The 16,021-nt window shown below is 40.8% G+C and overlaps 1 protein-coding gene across 2 annotated transcripts in view; it reads right to left on the bottom strand.

Annotated features, from left to right (window-relative positions):
* The window catches only part of SOBP (sine oculis binding protein homolog), a 135,941-nt gene extending 120,198 nt beyond the window's left edge, over positions 1-15,743 (bottom strand). Inside the window, exons 1-3 of one of the 2 annotated variants that reach the window (XM_073336934.1) lie at positions 15,033-15,743; positions 4,058-4,196; positions 1,885-2,070 (exon numbers count right to left, since the gene is read on the bottom strand). In XM_073336934.1, coding sequence (XP_073193035.1) covers positions 1,885-2,070; positions 4,058-4,196; positions 15,033-15,128 — 421 coding nt within the window. In that variant the 5' untranslated portion in view covers positions 15,129-15,743. The remainder of the gene's footprint in view (positions 1-1,884; positions 2,071-4,057; positions 4,197-15,032) is intronic. The other variant, XM_073336933.1, reaches the window with a different exon arrangement.
* Positions 15,744-16,021: the final 278 nt, after the last annotated feature.

Below are 16,021 nucleotides of genomic sequence, written 5' to 3'. Positions count from 1 at the left end.
GCCCCTTCAGATTGTGTAAGAGCTCACGATACACTTCTGCAAGACAATCAAAAGTTCTCAAACAGGAACATGAAAGATCAGACTTGACATCATAATATTTCTAAGGCAAAAAAGGTACAACAAAAAGTGAGAAAATACCTTAAACAAAAACCCAACCTTCAGATCTTATTTATACATCATAAAGTACCAAAAGCATGGTGGGAGGAACAAATGTAAAAAAATACTTTGAAGGCCAGTTTTATTGGTGGACTCTAATACTGAACATACTTGGTAAGTGGATGGGGGAAGCGCAGAAATAAATCTGCTTGGCCAATATTTTCCTGTGTCCCCATTGCTACAGTTGAGGTTATTTGTTTTTCTACGGCATAGTCAATCTTTTCCTGCCTGATTGCTGTTATTTAAATTCATTGATTATGACAGCATGAACAATTCATGCCATAGCCCTATGTTAGAATAACATAATAGTGTTGCCACAAATTCAGCATTATGACTTCAGTCTTGAATCAAACTGGAAGAGAAGATAGCTTGGGAAATACCAAGCCCTTGTTTAAATGTTCAAGGGCAGATTAACCCCATTTTAAGATTCAGCCCATATGGGTGAGATTTTGCTGTGCAAAGGCTGAAGGAGCGGGCCCAAACAGCTGTGGTAATTAGCAATAATGGTACAAAATATATGGAAAATTTTCGGCAAGGAGAATAGATTTAGTGATATGTTTGAAATTTTTTCAAATATTAAAATATCCTCTAATACTGAAAATGAAATGGCAAAAAAATAATTCAGGAATCCAACAATCAGCTTTCAGCCAAATAAAATATTAAACACAAAAATAGATTATGTATTATGGATTTTTAAATTCAACTTTTGTAAATGTGTTGAAGTGTAGAGAAGGCCATTCCACACTTGGCCCCTGATCCTGCAAGCTGCTCTGCCCAGTGTCAGTGGGGCTCTGTATGGGTGCAGGAATCCATTGCATGACTGGGACTTTAATAATTAAATACATCACCACGTTCCTGAATTCTCTAATAGAGGAATAGTGATTTTTCTAATATATATTTAGTACATTCTAGGTCCAGTTCTAGCCCCAGTGAAGTTAACCAAGTTCAACAACACTCCCAGTAACTTCAATGGAAGCAGGATTGAGCCTGCTGCTATATAAATTCACCAACTATTGCAGTGTGCTCAACAGTAAATAATAACAGCAATTATATATACTAGTATAGCCACAACAGTTATTTTAGCAGATAATGGTAAACAGCATACAGTGTGGAATAAATAATTTTTCAAACTAACTGAGAAATATCATGATGGAAAAATTGCTCCAGGTAAGAATTTCATAGAATTCTTAAAACATTTCAGTACAATCTCTTGGGGTAGAGTTTACATCATATACAAAACCCAAAGGACAATGGTCCAGAATTTCAATGAGAACTGAGATAGTCTTCCTGGGATGAGCTTGTTAGCCTGATACGAGGACATGTGATATTGATTTGACTGTTTGTTTGTTTACTTGTATGCTTTGTGTACCTTGTTTATCATCTAATCATCTTCCATCAATTTATGTAAAGACTTTTTTCATACAAGAAAATCATTTGTTTAAAACAGATATTGTTGAATTGCTGAGACAGTATAATTCAACATCCAGAGTTTCACAAGCAGTATAAATAGGTACATAATTTTGCCCGCTATGATACTGACAATGTTACAATAATACTAGCAAATAAAGTCACTCTGCTGCTTCCTACCTACGGATCCTTACAAGTCTACTGTGACAGCCTTTCAAAAAAATTAAACTTAACCTTTTACAAATGAGCCACAATCTAACAAGGTCAGAATAGCTATCTATGATAGTTATAATTCTTTGAAATGTTTGTTATGTGATTTACCTGCTGGTGGCTTTATGAAAGGTGGTGGAATTAATGGTACAATAATGGGTACATTCCCATGATCCTTTGACCCTGCTGGTGAGTCTGAAAGTCCATTTCCTGTGGCAAGCCCTGGATAGCTTGTGTTTATATTGTATGGTGAAATAACACTGTCCTCAGGTAATTTTGGTTTTGGCAAAGAATTTTCTGTAAAAGAAAAAGAACAAATCATACAGCTTGGCAGAAGCGTTGCTTAGGTGCCCCTACATATTTTCACAAATCTGTTCATGTAATTGTGTTTCTACAACACAAAGAACAAATAATAAAAATGAGAATATTTTCTCCTTCAAAAGCCACTACCACGCTCCAGCAAAATTTCAATATTTTGTCAAAAACTGCATTAAACTTTGTTGTAAGGTTTTTAAAAATCAGGCTCCCTTTCTTTTACATGGCCTAAGTATGCACGATTTATTCAGTGACATCACACTCCACGGTCTTTGATATCAGTTATTTTCATGGCAGTGAATTATGTCGTCACACACTGGATTGTGGTGTCAGCGGATGAATTATGCAAAAGGAGTAGACTGATTAAATAAGAGAACCTCTTATTCCTCTCCAATAACTAGTAATAACGGAAAAGAAGATAAAGAAAATAACAAAAAAATTGAAATTTTAGAAAAATATTTGCTAAATGTTGTTATAATTGTAATTCTTTAATACAAAACCACACCTGAACTCTTATTTACAGGCATTTCTCTGCTGTACTTTAACTCACTAAGGAACAGGATTTAATACCAGCTCTTCCTCTTCTCACAACAAAAGCGAAGTACTTTTTTCCCCTACAGATTCTGTAAGCCCATAGATTTCTACCTGGCACAGGTATTCACCATCTTTGTTTGTACTATAAAACATATGACTTGTATCATGTGTTAATAACGATACACATGATCCTATCTATTTTACATGGTGAGCAAAATATTATGCAGACTTATTCTTAAAATGTGCCACAAACGTGATTCCTCATAGATCGTGGCTGCAGAGAATCCCATGTAAGGTTAGTTTATTAAAATGTCAGAAGAAAATAAAATACCTTGGAGCATAGGAACAAGTTATTTTAAAGGTGGCTTACACATATTGCATTTTAAATGGAATACAAATACTAATTACTGTATCAATAACAGTATACAACTAATGGCTGCAAACATTTAATGTCTATACAATTAAATTGTTTTATCTTACCTCTACTTTTTCCACCTTTTATCTAGCACCCTCTCCTCCAGTATTGGGCTCTTTGGTGCCAGTATTCATATCAACACCCACTGAATACAATGCTGCTGCATGCCACCATAAAGAAACCCCAGAGACTGGTGGCCATATATGCAGCAAAATGTTGCAGTTCAACAGTGCAAAGCCTCTGTAATTTCCTCTTTTACCTCAGCTTTGAGAAATTCTTGTTGGATAAGTCAAGATCCAGCAATTTTCTACTCTTTTACTCTGAAGAAATGTTCTTCTTTTCACTGTGATTGCAATTCCCTATCCATCTGGTGTGGCTGAAGAGTCAAAAGGTAGCAACTGAACTGCTGAACAAAAAGACTGAATCCCATTGTTTAGATTTTGAACAAATTCATATACAGTACATGAAGGACCAGATATGCTGACCCCAAACAAGCTCCACCCCTTAAGCCTTTCTAATACACTTTCAGGAAATAATATATTAAAATAAAAAACATTATTAAGTAAACCTTTATAAATACTACTCATGGGTCTTTCATACATTCTGAACATTCTAGTTCAACATCTGACCTTATCAAAAGCCTCAGCCCAACAATTTTGTCAGAAGGACGGTTCATTAGACCCAGACTGCTAAGAAAACATTTCCACATTTCTTTTCTTTTCTTTTTTTTTTTTAATTTGTTGGCAGCTCCTTGGAATCTTGGGTGCATGAGTTTCAATTGGCTCAAAAAATGTTACTGTTGGAGATACATTAGTAAAAGCATATTAGCTGCTATGTTGTTAAATGTTGTGCGACTTGTATTCTATTGCTTTCTGCTTACTGGAAGGCACTGTAAGAGATGTATATTTAAATCAGCTGCAGAATAAGCAACAAAACATGAATCTCCGTGCAAGCCAATTCTGGCAGGTTGAGATAGTTAATCCTTCTTTGCATGAACAAAGGAACATTAAATGTCATTACCTTTGAGAACAGAAATGTGCTGCCGGCTCTCCCCATCTGCAGAGTAGTTCCTGAATTCAATATCTTCTCCATCTTTCAGTTCAACCTTATCATAACCATACCAGCCAAGGAGCTCATTCATAGTGTTTTCTGCAAAGTTCTGAAAGAGAAGAATTGCCTACTTATTTATGTAATCAATAATCATTTGGAACGAAGAGATGAATGCATAAATCGAATTCTATTTGCAGTGTACCATGAACTGCCAGATTGGTTCCACCTCCTCCAGACTAATGTTCATTTTTCAAATCTAGTACATAATATAATACATTTAAATCTCAGTGATACACATATTTATGAAAGGCCTTTATTTTATTGTAATTTAAAGAAAATAAGGAAAAAAGAGGATTGTTTATGATTTTTGCTCAGGAATTGGAAGTCAGTTATGTTTTTAGAATATATTATTCACAAAAGTTTGTCTCATGCTATCATAAAATATTTAACATTACAGCAGAAAAACCAAAGATTTCTGTCCCAGCAATCAATCTCACTATACTACAGCCATTTCAACTGAAATAAATTACTGATCCTGAAGGTGTGTAAGCAGCAGATTGAATAAAATCACAATAAAAACTTTTTTTAAAATTAAACTTCCCTGAAATGTTGAAATTCCCAAAACAGCAGTATTATGCTAGGGCATGAGAACCAGAAAATGAAATTGACTAGAAACTGAAAGTGAAACTAAATAAACCAAAAAGAAAAGGAGTACTTGTGGCACCTTAGAGACTAACCAATTTATTTGAGCATAAGCTTTCGTGAGCTAGAGCTCACTTCATCCGTAGCTCACTTCATCCGATGAAGTGAGCTGTAGCTCACGAAAGCTTATGCTCAAATAAATTGGTTAGTCTCTAAGGTGCCACAAGTACTCCTTTTCTTTTTGCGAATACAGACTAACACGGCTGTTACTCTGAAACCTAAATAAACCAAGTTTGCTCAAAATGTAGCCTCAGAACTGACTGGGTCCATGGATCCTGATCTGAAGTATAGCCTTGCAAATGCAGCCTTCCATTGGTTTCCTACACTGCAGCTATGGAAACACAGCCCTGAAAGACTAACCTAACAGGATAGAATCCAGATGCCAAACTCTATCCTAACTTAAACCACAATTAACTTCAGTAGCTCCAGTGGATGCTTTGTTGACTAACTCAACCTTTGAGTACTGTAATTTCTAATCACTTGTCAGGGAATATGTAAATAAAGGCTGTAGGCAGTGGTGAGCTGCAGCCAGTTCGCACTGGTTCACTAGAACCGGTTGTTAAATTTAGAAGCCCTTTTAGAACCAGTTCTAAATTTAACTGGCCAAAAGTGGCACCGTAGGCAGTGCACCCACCGGCAGCTCCCTGCCCCACCCCCGGCCCCAGATCACCTCTGCTCCACCTCCGCCTCCTCCCCTGAACGCACCGCCTGGCTCTGCTTCTCCACCCGCCCCCCCCGGCTTCCCGCGAATCAGCTGTTCGGCGGGAAGCCGGGGTGGGCTGAGAAGCAGGTGACGGCTTCCTGCTCAGGCTCAGGGAGGCGGAGGTGAGCTGGGGCGGGGGGGCATGAGGAGGGCTGCCCACGCCGCAGCAGGTAACCCGGGGGGGGGAGAGGGGGCCGGCCACAGGGAGTGGCCTCTGCCACCAAATTTTCACCTCTGCCTTTCACCTCTGCCACCAAATTTTCCCCATGGGCGCTCCAGCCCCAGCGCACCCAGGGAGTCGGTGCCTAAGGCACCACTTTTGATGTGATCAGTGGGGGAGCAGCAGCTCCCCCTGCTCCCCCCCAGCTATGCTCCCCCACCCCTAGGAGCCAGAGGGACCTATCAGATGCTTCCTGGGAGCTGCCCCAGGTAAGCACCTCCGGGACTCCCCACCTCGCCCCCCAGCACGTGCCTCTTAGGGGTGGGCACCCACTACGGTGGCCCACAAGACCCTCCTGCCCGGTTCTGGGGGCAGTCAGGGGACAGGGGACAGGGGTGGATGGGGCAGGGGTCCTGGGGGGGGCATCAAGGAACGCGGGGGGGTTGGATGGGGCAGGAGTTCTGGGAGGCGGGGGTGGGCAACAACCCCCTCATGGGGTGAGGAGGGAACCCATTGTTAAGATTTTGGCAGCTTATCACAGGCTGTAGGCATTTATTCTTTACCTTTAAAATGCATATAAATCTATATACAAATTAGTTGCAGCCTTTAGGATCCAGCCAAGATGACAGTAATGGCCCACATTGTCACAAAGGTTAAGTAACTCTAGACAAATTGAACCAGCCTAGTCTCCAAGCTGAGTGAAGTGCAAAAAGTACAGCAACATGGTGAAAAGTAAATCTGATTTTAAAATTCTATTAATTTTAATACAGCCAAAGGCCTGATCCTATTTCTAGTGAAGTCAACTGTTCTTTTGCTATTAATTTGAATGGAAGTAGGATTTTGTCCTATGTTACTGGCAACCTGAGTGAAGAATCTTTTAAAAATATTATTTTTAAAGTCCCTTTAATTAAAAACAACTCAAAATTAATTCATCTTATTTATTTTGATTATTATATTTTAATATTAGTATTGTTGTAGCACCTAATGACCAGGGCTCCATTGTGCTATGCGGTCCCTGCCTCAAAAAGCTTACAGTCAAAGTTTGGAAGCACCTGCTTGTTTTTTGCCATGCTGCCCCTCCTGGAAGGAGGTCCCCATAATTAGTCACAAAGCACCTCATTATCCTTCTTCAAATCTTTTCTTAAGGTTCTATTTTTCCATGATGGCTGCAAAAAAAATTGACCATGGCTAGACTGCAGGTGTGCTGACACCACTGTCGATCATGCTGACCAATATTGTCTCATTATTTCCTTGTATTCCCTCGTCTGCTTGTATCCATCTGTTGTTTCTTATCTTAGACTCCCCAAAGAGCTTACAAACTATGTCTTTGTGTTCTGTTTTTAGAGCACCTACCACAATGGGGTCCTGGTCCATGGTTCTAAGGGCTACAGTAATACAGATAAGTAATAACCATAATAATAAAGTTTAAGATGGTGTGCACGTGACAAACAGAGCACAAGGGAACAAAAAGAGAGTTATGAATAATCAGCAATCACAGCACAGCAGTTGCCTAATCATTGTCAAGTGTTCTGTAGGCATGATATGGGTGGGTTTTAAGGAGAAATGTAAACAAGGATAATGTAGTGACCTTGTGGATTTTACAGGGCTAGCATGGGGGTACTCTTCTGAAAATCTGACAAATGGGCAATCAATGGTGAAGCAAATGTGGGGGTCTTACGTCTCTATAGCAAATAAGAAATTATAGTTAAGGTGAGTATAGAGCACAATGGGCCTTAAAAGTGAAGACAGGTAGTTTCTGCTTGATGTAATAGAGAAGGGGGAGTCAGTGGAGGGATGCAATAAGGTGGGTAACATGGTCAAAGTGATGAGCCACAAAGATTATTTTTGCTGCAGCAGCAAGATGTAGACACAGTTGGATGTGTGGGTCTAGAAAGAGGGCTGAATCAAAGATAGCACCTTGTTTATAGGCCTGAGTGAGTGACAGTGACTAAGAAAGGAGCAAGAGGGAAGGTTTTGGGGAAGAATCAAGAGCTCAGTTTTGCCCATGTTAAGCCTGAGTTGTGTCCTCAGAGACACCTGCCCAACGGAAGGCTGAAAAGTCAATATAGTAAAATCTGGGTTATGGTGAGTGCCAAACCTTTGAATGCTTCACTGGATGACTGGGCAACAAAATGGCAGATTAAATTCAATGTTGATCAATGCAATGTAATGCACTTTGGAAAACATAATCCCAAGTACACGTACAAAATGCTGGGGTCTAAATTAGTTGTTACCATTCAGGAAAGAGATCTTGGAGTCATTGTGGCTAGTTCTCTGAAACATCCACTCAATCATGTGCAGTGGTAGACAAAAGCACTAACAGAATTTTAGGAACCATTAGGAAAGGAATAGATAAGAAGACAGAAAATATCATAATGCCACTATATAAATTCATGGTATACCCACACCTTGAGTACTGCATGCAGTTCTGATCACCCCATCTCATAAATGATATGTTAGAATTGAAAAAGCTACAGGGAAGGTCAACAAAAATGATTAAGGGTAGAGATTAATAAGGAGAGTTTAAAAAAGATTGGGACTTTTCAGCTTGGAAAAGAGAGGACTAAGAGGAGATATGGTAGAGGTCTATAAAATCGTGACTAGTGTAGAGAAAGTGAATAAGGAAATGTTATTTACTTCTTCACACAACACAAGAAACAGGGATCACCCAATGAAACTATTAGGCAGCAGGTTTAAAACAAACAAAAGGAAGTATTCAAACAATGCACAGTCAACCTGTGGAAGTCGTTGCCAGGGGATGTTAGGAAAGCCAAAATTGTAACAGGTTTCAAAAAAGAATTAGATATGTTCATGGAGGATAGATCCATCAATGGCTATTAGCCAAAACAGTCAGGGATGCAACCTCATGCTCTGGGGATCCCTAGCCTTTGATTGCCAGAAGCTGGTAGTGGATGACGGGATGGATCACTCGAAGATTGCCTATTCTGTTAATTCTCTCTAAAGTACCTGGCATTGGCTACTGTCAGAAGATAGGATACTGGGCTAGATGGACCATTGGTCTGACCCAGTATGGCTGTTCTTATGCACAAACACAACAATATGGGCCTGGGTACATAATGCATAGCTGTATCTTGTGGTGGTTTTCTGTGACCTGTAGTGTTTAAATTATAATGCTTTGCACTCCTGTAACACATTCATCTGAGGTTCTCAAAGAGATATTCTAAATATTATGATGCCATAATAAAGGCTGTATAATCAGACTTTATCCCGATGCAGTATGGTGGGTAAGAGGTAGTGGAGATAAAATCCATCCTCCACTCAGGATGAGTCTCTGGAGATGCACCAATGGTTGCTACTTCAGTCTATGGGCCAAACAGTGGAAACAGAGCTTCTATCCCATTTGTGCAGGGTGATAGGGCCACTGGATCTATATATAATAGATACAGGGGCCTCTCTCCCAACCCATTCAATTGATAATCTCCACACTGATCTATGTCAAAGCAGGACAGAGACCTACCTTCTGGTGGGGGGTGGGAGGGGAGCAGAGGCCCTTTGCTTTGTTGCTCTGCCAGCAATCCCAACTGTATAGCCCCACTGTAAGGCTGGAGTACTCCAGAGGGCCTCAGGCAGGTCCTCCACACCAGGATGTCATCCAATAATCAATTGGGTCCCTATTATGCAATATTAGCATGGACCCCAAAGACTATATGGAGGCCTATTGAACCCCACTGGAGCTCTGCACTGGTGCAGATCACTGTGCTAGCAGATCTGATTGCAAGACTGGGGTCTTACACTTCACAAAACCCCAGTGAGGTAGGGAATCATGATTATATTCATTTCACATATGGGTAAATTGAGGTACAAGGTGGCTGACTAATACCCATGGTCACGCAATAAATCAGTGACAGAGCTGAGAGTAAGAACTCAGAACTCCTGACTCCATACTCAGACCACTAGACAATGCTCATTTTTTTTTGTCATGGCCTACTCCATATATCTATTATCCCAAGTTGTTGATAATCTCTTGAGCTGTAGTTCCTAGTGCATTGAAAGAATCACTTAAATCTCACAGAATGGCTAAAGTGAAATCTCCTGGATTATGTTAGCTGACAATGCAGGTGTGCAGCTGTGTGCTATCACATCTGCTTAACTGCCATGGAATTTACTAAGATTTGCAACAGACTCCTCTTTGCCAAAGAAATTGGCCTTAAAATGCTGTAGTATTGCAGAGGCCCTTGGTTATGTAATAACAATACCCTAAAGTTTTCAGCTCCTAATATACATATCTTCTTTTTTGCCCCCCTGTGAGTCCCAAGCCACATACTGCAATTCTGCAGTGTGGTTTGATTGCATGTTCTAACAGGATCATTTCTTTATTCTTGACAAAAACATAAATACCCTCCTATCTCCCACTTTGAAAAACTGGATCATTATGTTAGATTGTAATTTGAAGTGAATTTACTTCTCATTCATAGGATGAGGGAAGAAGATTTTGTGGATCTGACTATCTGTGATTTCTTTTATGAGACTAATGATATGAGGCAACAGAAATCTTATCTCCATTAACATTGATTCCCTTTACAGGATTCATTTCACTGTAATCACATACCTAAGGTTTGACCTTACTTCACAGAGGAGAGTTTTCCCAAATTTTTACTAATGGATATATTTTAAAACAAAATGGTGTTTTTTCCTTCAATTTTCTCTCTATTTTCTCTCCTTCTCTATGAACCTTATTCACAGGGGCAGGCCTGGCTTCATAGAGTGAGGCCTGGCAAAGACAGAGGCAGGAAACACAAAAGAGAATGAGTCTGTCAGACTAATTTTCTTCTAGGTTTTACTGTTGAATGTTTATTTCACATTTTGGAGGAAGCAGAGTGGCTCCATTCCATTTCCTTGCATGAGTGACCCACCAGATATACAGCACTGAGGATTCACCTCAGGTATATAAAGAAAATTAAAATGTGGGCATATTCACCACATGAACTTGATCACTTTTTTCCAGTCCACATTTTCTCTGCTCATTTGCATTGCCACCATTTTGAATATTATGCTGTCAATAAGTAGTGTTGCTGTCAATAAGTAAATTTTCCTGACCTTTCTTTAATTTCCTTTTTTCTCACTCAGCCACCCCTTTATTAGTGTTGTAAGGTGGGCTTTATCAACCTCATTTGTATAAACAGTTAATACACAGACCTCTTACTCCATTAAAGAGGATAGGTGCAGGTTTCTCATGCAGATAATACAATTCACTCTGTAGATATCTCATAAATCTACTTCCATGAAAACGGTATAGTAACAGTGACCTGGAATAGTACAATTGATAAAGGCTATCTGATTTTACTTTTACAAACACATTTTTGCTTTTCAGGAGAGAAGGGAGGAGTTTCCCTGGGATCTTTTTAATATTTACACTTATCTGGCTCATTTCAAATGCAGTCAATGCTGCAGTGTCTGTTACATTTTGACAGTGATCCTTTTAAATACGGGGAATATTAAAAAAACTAAATTGAAGAATCTTTTGATGAGTTTACTGTTAAACTATAACAGATGTCTTAAGTGCTAGGCATCAGGAATGAAGCCCAATTTTAGGTACAAATTACTTATTGAGAATATTTATAGATGGTAAACTCCTAGGGCACATGGAGGCAGCTCTGTGAAATTATAACACAGATTAATCGCTAACTGTGCAATTGACAAAGAATCTAAACACGTAGATAAATTAAGTCTTGTTTGTTTACCAGAGCTTCCAGCACACTATGCTTGATGCAATCACATTAATTTATTCTAGCAAATTTAACAAAATATATTTCAAATCACCTTTTTCACAATCTTAAGTTTTCCTGCTATCCCCAATAGTATAGCACAATAAAGTAAGTGTGGGTAGAGGGAATATGTGGAGAGGGGGGGAAGGAATGAGGTATAGAGCTGTACCAAGTCTTTAGACTATTGTATTGATTAGGCTGTAACAATTAAACTAGTTATTAAAAGTGTCAGATTGCCTTGATTACATTATATTCCTGAATAGAATACATGTTGTATTATTCATAATAGTCACTGAAAAGTACCAAAGTGATAAATGACACTGACTTAGTTTCAGAATAACAATTTGTTGTTTTTCTAGTTGGCATATGAACACACATCTCTGAAGATAAGTAGAAAGTATAATCTGAGGGGGGGAAGAGAATATAAGAAAGAAGGACATAAAAATAAATTAGGGAAAAGAGAGAGACTGTGAAGGTCACAGTGAAACAAAACACTTCTATCTGAATATTTTTAATTGAAACGTAACATAGGGAAACTATGCAGAGTCATGGTTTTTTTTGCATACGATGTTGTATCAAATTTAAATTTGTTACAACCATCATGTACATTGGGATAGGGATAACAAAAATGTAACTTAATATCTGGCATAATGAAACAGCAAGCAACACAAGTTTCCAATCATATTAAAACTGAGCTGGAAGTGACATTACTGATGCAACCTACGAAAACCGAGCAGTTTGGGTTTAGTAATCATTCTTGAGTAAATATGTAACTATATCAAACAGCAAATCATGAAGGAAGTCTTTGTGATGAGGTAATTTTATTGCTCATTCATAGTGCCTTGCATTTGCTGAACTTAAAATAGACACTTGTACCAATGGCCTTTTTATTACCCAAAGAAAAAAAATCACATATACACCAGTACTTTTTCTTTCTGCTAGCAAAGGGAAGCAATTTGATCCAACGTGGGCTGAAACTTGAGTAGGTCACTGTACACCATGATAAAATTCCCTAATCCCTGAGCCAAATTTCCCTGAGGGGGCCCTCCTACTACTCCTTCACTTTCCAAGCTGACTTTTCCATTCCCTCTCTCGTCTTTTCCTCCCCTTCATCTCTTTCATTTCCCCTACCTTGAAGCCATGATATCTGATCTGCTGCTGGTACTCAGGTTACAGTTTTTACAGCTTAGGCTGTCTATTGCTGTATACATTCCTTTCTTTCTGCTCTGCCGTGATTACTTACCAGAGCTTATTTTACACTGGTCCAGATGAAAGCAGTTCAGATGAAGGGAAACAGTCAGGCTGTTTGAACATTATAGATATGAACCTACAAAAGGGCACATTGTGCTCCATATGACATTTTGTTACACACATTTTATACAGTGTAACCAATATATGTCACTGTACTCTTCAGGTTTATGAAAAAAGAACCTAGAACAGATTTTTATTAAATGCAAAAATATATCAGGAAACGCATGAACCCTCCCACAGTTCTTAACATTCTAAACAGCACAAATATGCAAACTTTTTAAGTTTTTTCTTTTATTATAGTTAGATTATTATAAGAACCAACTGCTCTTACTAAAAAATGCGGTCTCCTAGCTCAATAGCATAATTGGCACTACTAGGTGATCTTGTGCTTTGTGAAAGCTACTGCCAACATTTACCTTACCCCAGCTCAGAAAAAAAATGAAATCTCTTCTAAATTCCAATCATATCAGCATATAACTTGTGATTTAATTATTAATACAGTTAAAATCCTAAGGTTTGTAATGTTAAACAGTAAAAATGATTACAAAAGAGAAACTCTACATCAAGGTTAATTCCAATCCTTAATACCAAAGCAATAGTTTAAAATTGTGTATTTTTTCTCCTTCACACAATGTTGTTTTTGTTTCTTCCTCACCATTTCAGACAAACATCTGTTATACTGTAGAAGAACAACTATCTCCCAAACCGCTGAGTGTGCCTGCAGCCAAAGTAAACAAAACAAACCCAGAGGATCCAGCACAGTCAGCCTTTATATCCAGCCAGGATAACATTTCACATGTTTTGATTAAAATTAACTAATTTGTAATTCTAGAACCTATGAAACTTAAAAACTGCACTCCATATATATCGCATTAAGTGGTGTTTTAAAATGTGATAGATTTGTGCAGCTCCCAAAACTATGTGATTATGATGAGCAATTACTGTTACTATCCACAGGCTTTAGAAAGTCCCATCCAAAAATAGGAAGTGTCACAAATCTCTCAAAGAAACAATAATGCTCTCTGGGGGTGGAATCGAGAGTGGTTTGCCCTGGATATCAGTGGCAACTCTCAGTTAGCCCTTATTTTGTTCATACCACTAATAGTACCCAAGTCCACAGTTCCAGTTCTGGTGAAACACACTCACTCAGTACACAGACAACATGGAAAAGAGAATGCCTACCTTAACCAGTAAAGAATGTCTAGTCAAATTAGTAATGAAGTTTGGGGGGTGTGGGGGAGGAATTGTATACAGCATTCCCCTTTAATACTGGATGAAAAACAATGCTATATTATAAAATGTCCTGTTAATAGGTATGTTATATATATATATATATATATATATATATATATATATATATATATATATATAATGACATCTATAATGACATTTTTGCAGCAATATTCCAATGACTTTCTGTTTTAGTATAAATTATCCATTTACATTAAATAATGGTAGTTTTATCATATATATATATATATATATATATATAAATTATATAAACTGCACTGTTTTAATTTATATTTGCATTTTTAAAAAGTAAGTTCAGCTGAAGTCCTGCAATACGTGCTAGTTGTGTATGACTCATGGAGAAAATACATCAGAGGTATAAAATAAATACAGGTCAGGGAATAAACTTGGAAAATAAAGGCACAAAATAGGACCAGTCCAACCTAGACCTGCGACCTAATGCTAAAAGAAGTCCTGAAATGTGTTTTTGTGCAATCGCTCCCATTCTAACAGCTGGAGGAACAGCCTCCAGCGCTACCTCTGGAACACAGCTGGACTGGCACAGTTTCCTATCAGATAGGAATAGACTCCAAACAATAAATAGACTCCTATCAACAAGAGCCCCTCGGACAGCTCTCTTTCAACAACACCTATGCTGCTTTGATTAACTGTGAAGTGAGGCGTGTAGAACAGAGGAGGAGGCAAGGAAGAAGAGAGGGGGGAGAAAAGAGAGTCCCTGTCTCTAAGCCCAAAAATGATGTGCAGCTCAGACCATAACATTTCACTTTGACATTTTAATTACACGGTTGCAGCTGGCTACTGAAAAAGGAGAGAAAGCCAGTGTTGAAAAAGCCCTCCCTCCTCCCCTAACTTCACAGCTTTCCAGTTAACCTGCGAGGATTGTAATAGAAAATGCACCCAAGGAGCTTAAAAAACCGAAGGAGGGAGAGTTTAAAAAATATATATCAAGCAATCAAAGGCGGTCAATGAGCTGGCTTTGCAGCCTGTGAATTCGGCTCTGTTTTCAGCCCAGGAGGCGGAGCTGAGACACATTCAGTGCATCCTACCAAAAAAAATGACAAGAGATCCTTTCTTATTTCACTGCCCTGCCCGGTGGAGGACTGGGGGGGGGGGGGGGCAGAGGCGTCCCCCTTCCCCCTCGCAGGCACATACCTTCATCTCCTCGTTGATTTCCCTTTTCACCGGGTGAGCCGGCTTCCTGCTTCTTTTATTTTCGGGAGGTCTCCCTTCTTTCTCCATTTCTGCCATTTTTTGTGTCTGGCTGGTGGAGATGAAATGGCTGCTGGTGTCGTGGGGGGGCTGGGAAGCAGAAGTGGGGAGGGCGGCGGGGCTGGGCGGGGGTCGCTGGCTCAGCGGTGGAAGCTGGCGTGAGGGAGGGTCGGAGGCGAGAGCGGCGCGGGGAGGGTCGGGGATGCAGGCGGGCTGGAGGGTGGGTGATGCCCTGTGGAGTCAGCCATCTTCCGCCGCTCCGGCTGCTGTCTGCATGGGCGAGCGAGGGAGAGCCTGGTGCGTGTGTTTGGGAGAGAGGGAGAGAGAGACAGGGAGTGGGAGCGAGCGAGCGAGCGCGCCAGCCAGCCCCGCTCCTTCTGCGGAGCGGCTGGAGCCGAGGGGGTGGAAGGCGAGGGGGGTAGGACGGCCCCCGGCTCCGGGAGCGGGCGGGGCTTCCACGGCCACCGAATCCGCCGCGGCTCCGGCTCTGGGGGCTTCTCCTCGCGTCCCTGCTCATCAGCTCCTCCCCCCAGTGCAGCCGGAGCCCCCCGCGCTCACACGCACACAGCCCGCCGGGGGAGGGGCAGGGGGCGCGCTCTGTCCCAGCCCATCCTCCCCCGGCGGGGCCAGCGCGCTGGGGCAGCTGCCAGGGCGCCTCCGAGACCCCCGCTCGCCAGCCCGAGCCGAGCCGCCGCCGCCGCCGGGGGAGAGAGGCGCAGCAGTGGGGTCTGGGAGCGCTCGGGCTGGCTGGGCCGGGAGATGCTGCGTGTCCCCCGCAGGGGCTGGCTCCTGCCCGGCTGGGCGATCGCAGTCCGTGGGCAGAACAGCGCGGGAGGCCCGGCCGTGCAGCACACGGGAGTACACACGCTTGCTTCTCAGCCCCAGCATCTCCCCGGCCGGAGAAACGCCTCCCCGCTGCTGGGCTGCCTGTT

This window comes from Lepidochelys kempii, chromosome 3 (assembly GCF_965140265.1).
Source record: "Lepidochelys kempii isolate rLepKem1 chromosome 3, rLepKem1.hap2, whole genome shotgun sequence".
Classification (NCBI taxonomy): Eukaryota; Metazoa; Chordata; order Testudines; family Cheloniidae; genus Lepidochelys; species Lepidochelys kempii.
This window is presented reverse-complemented; position numbering and strand designations above follow the sequence as displayed.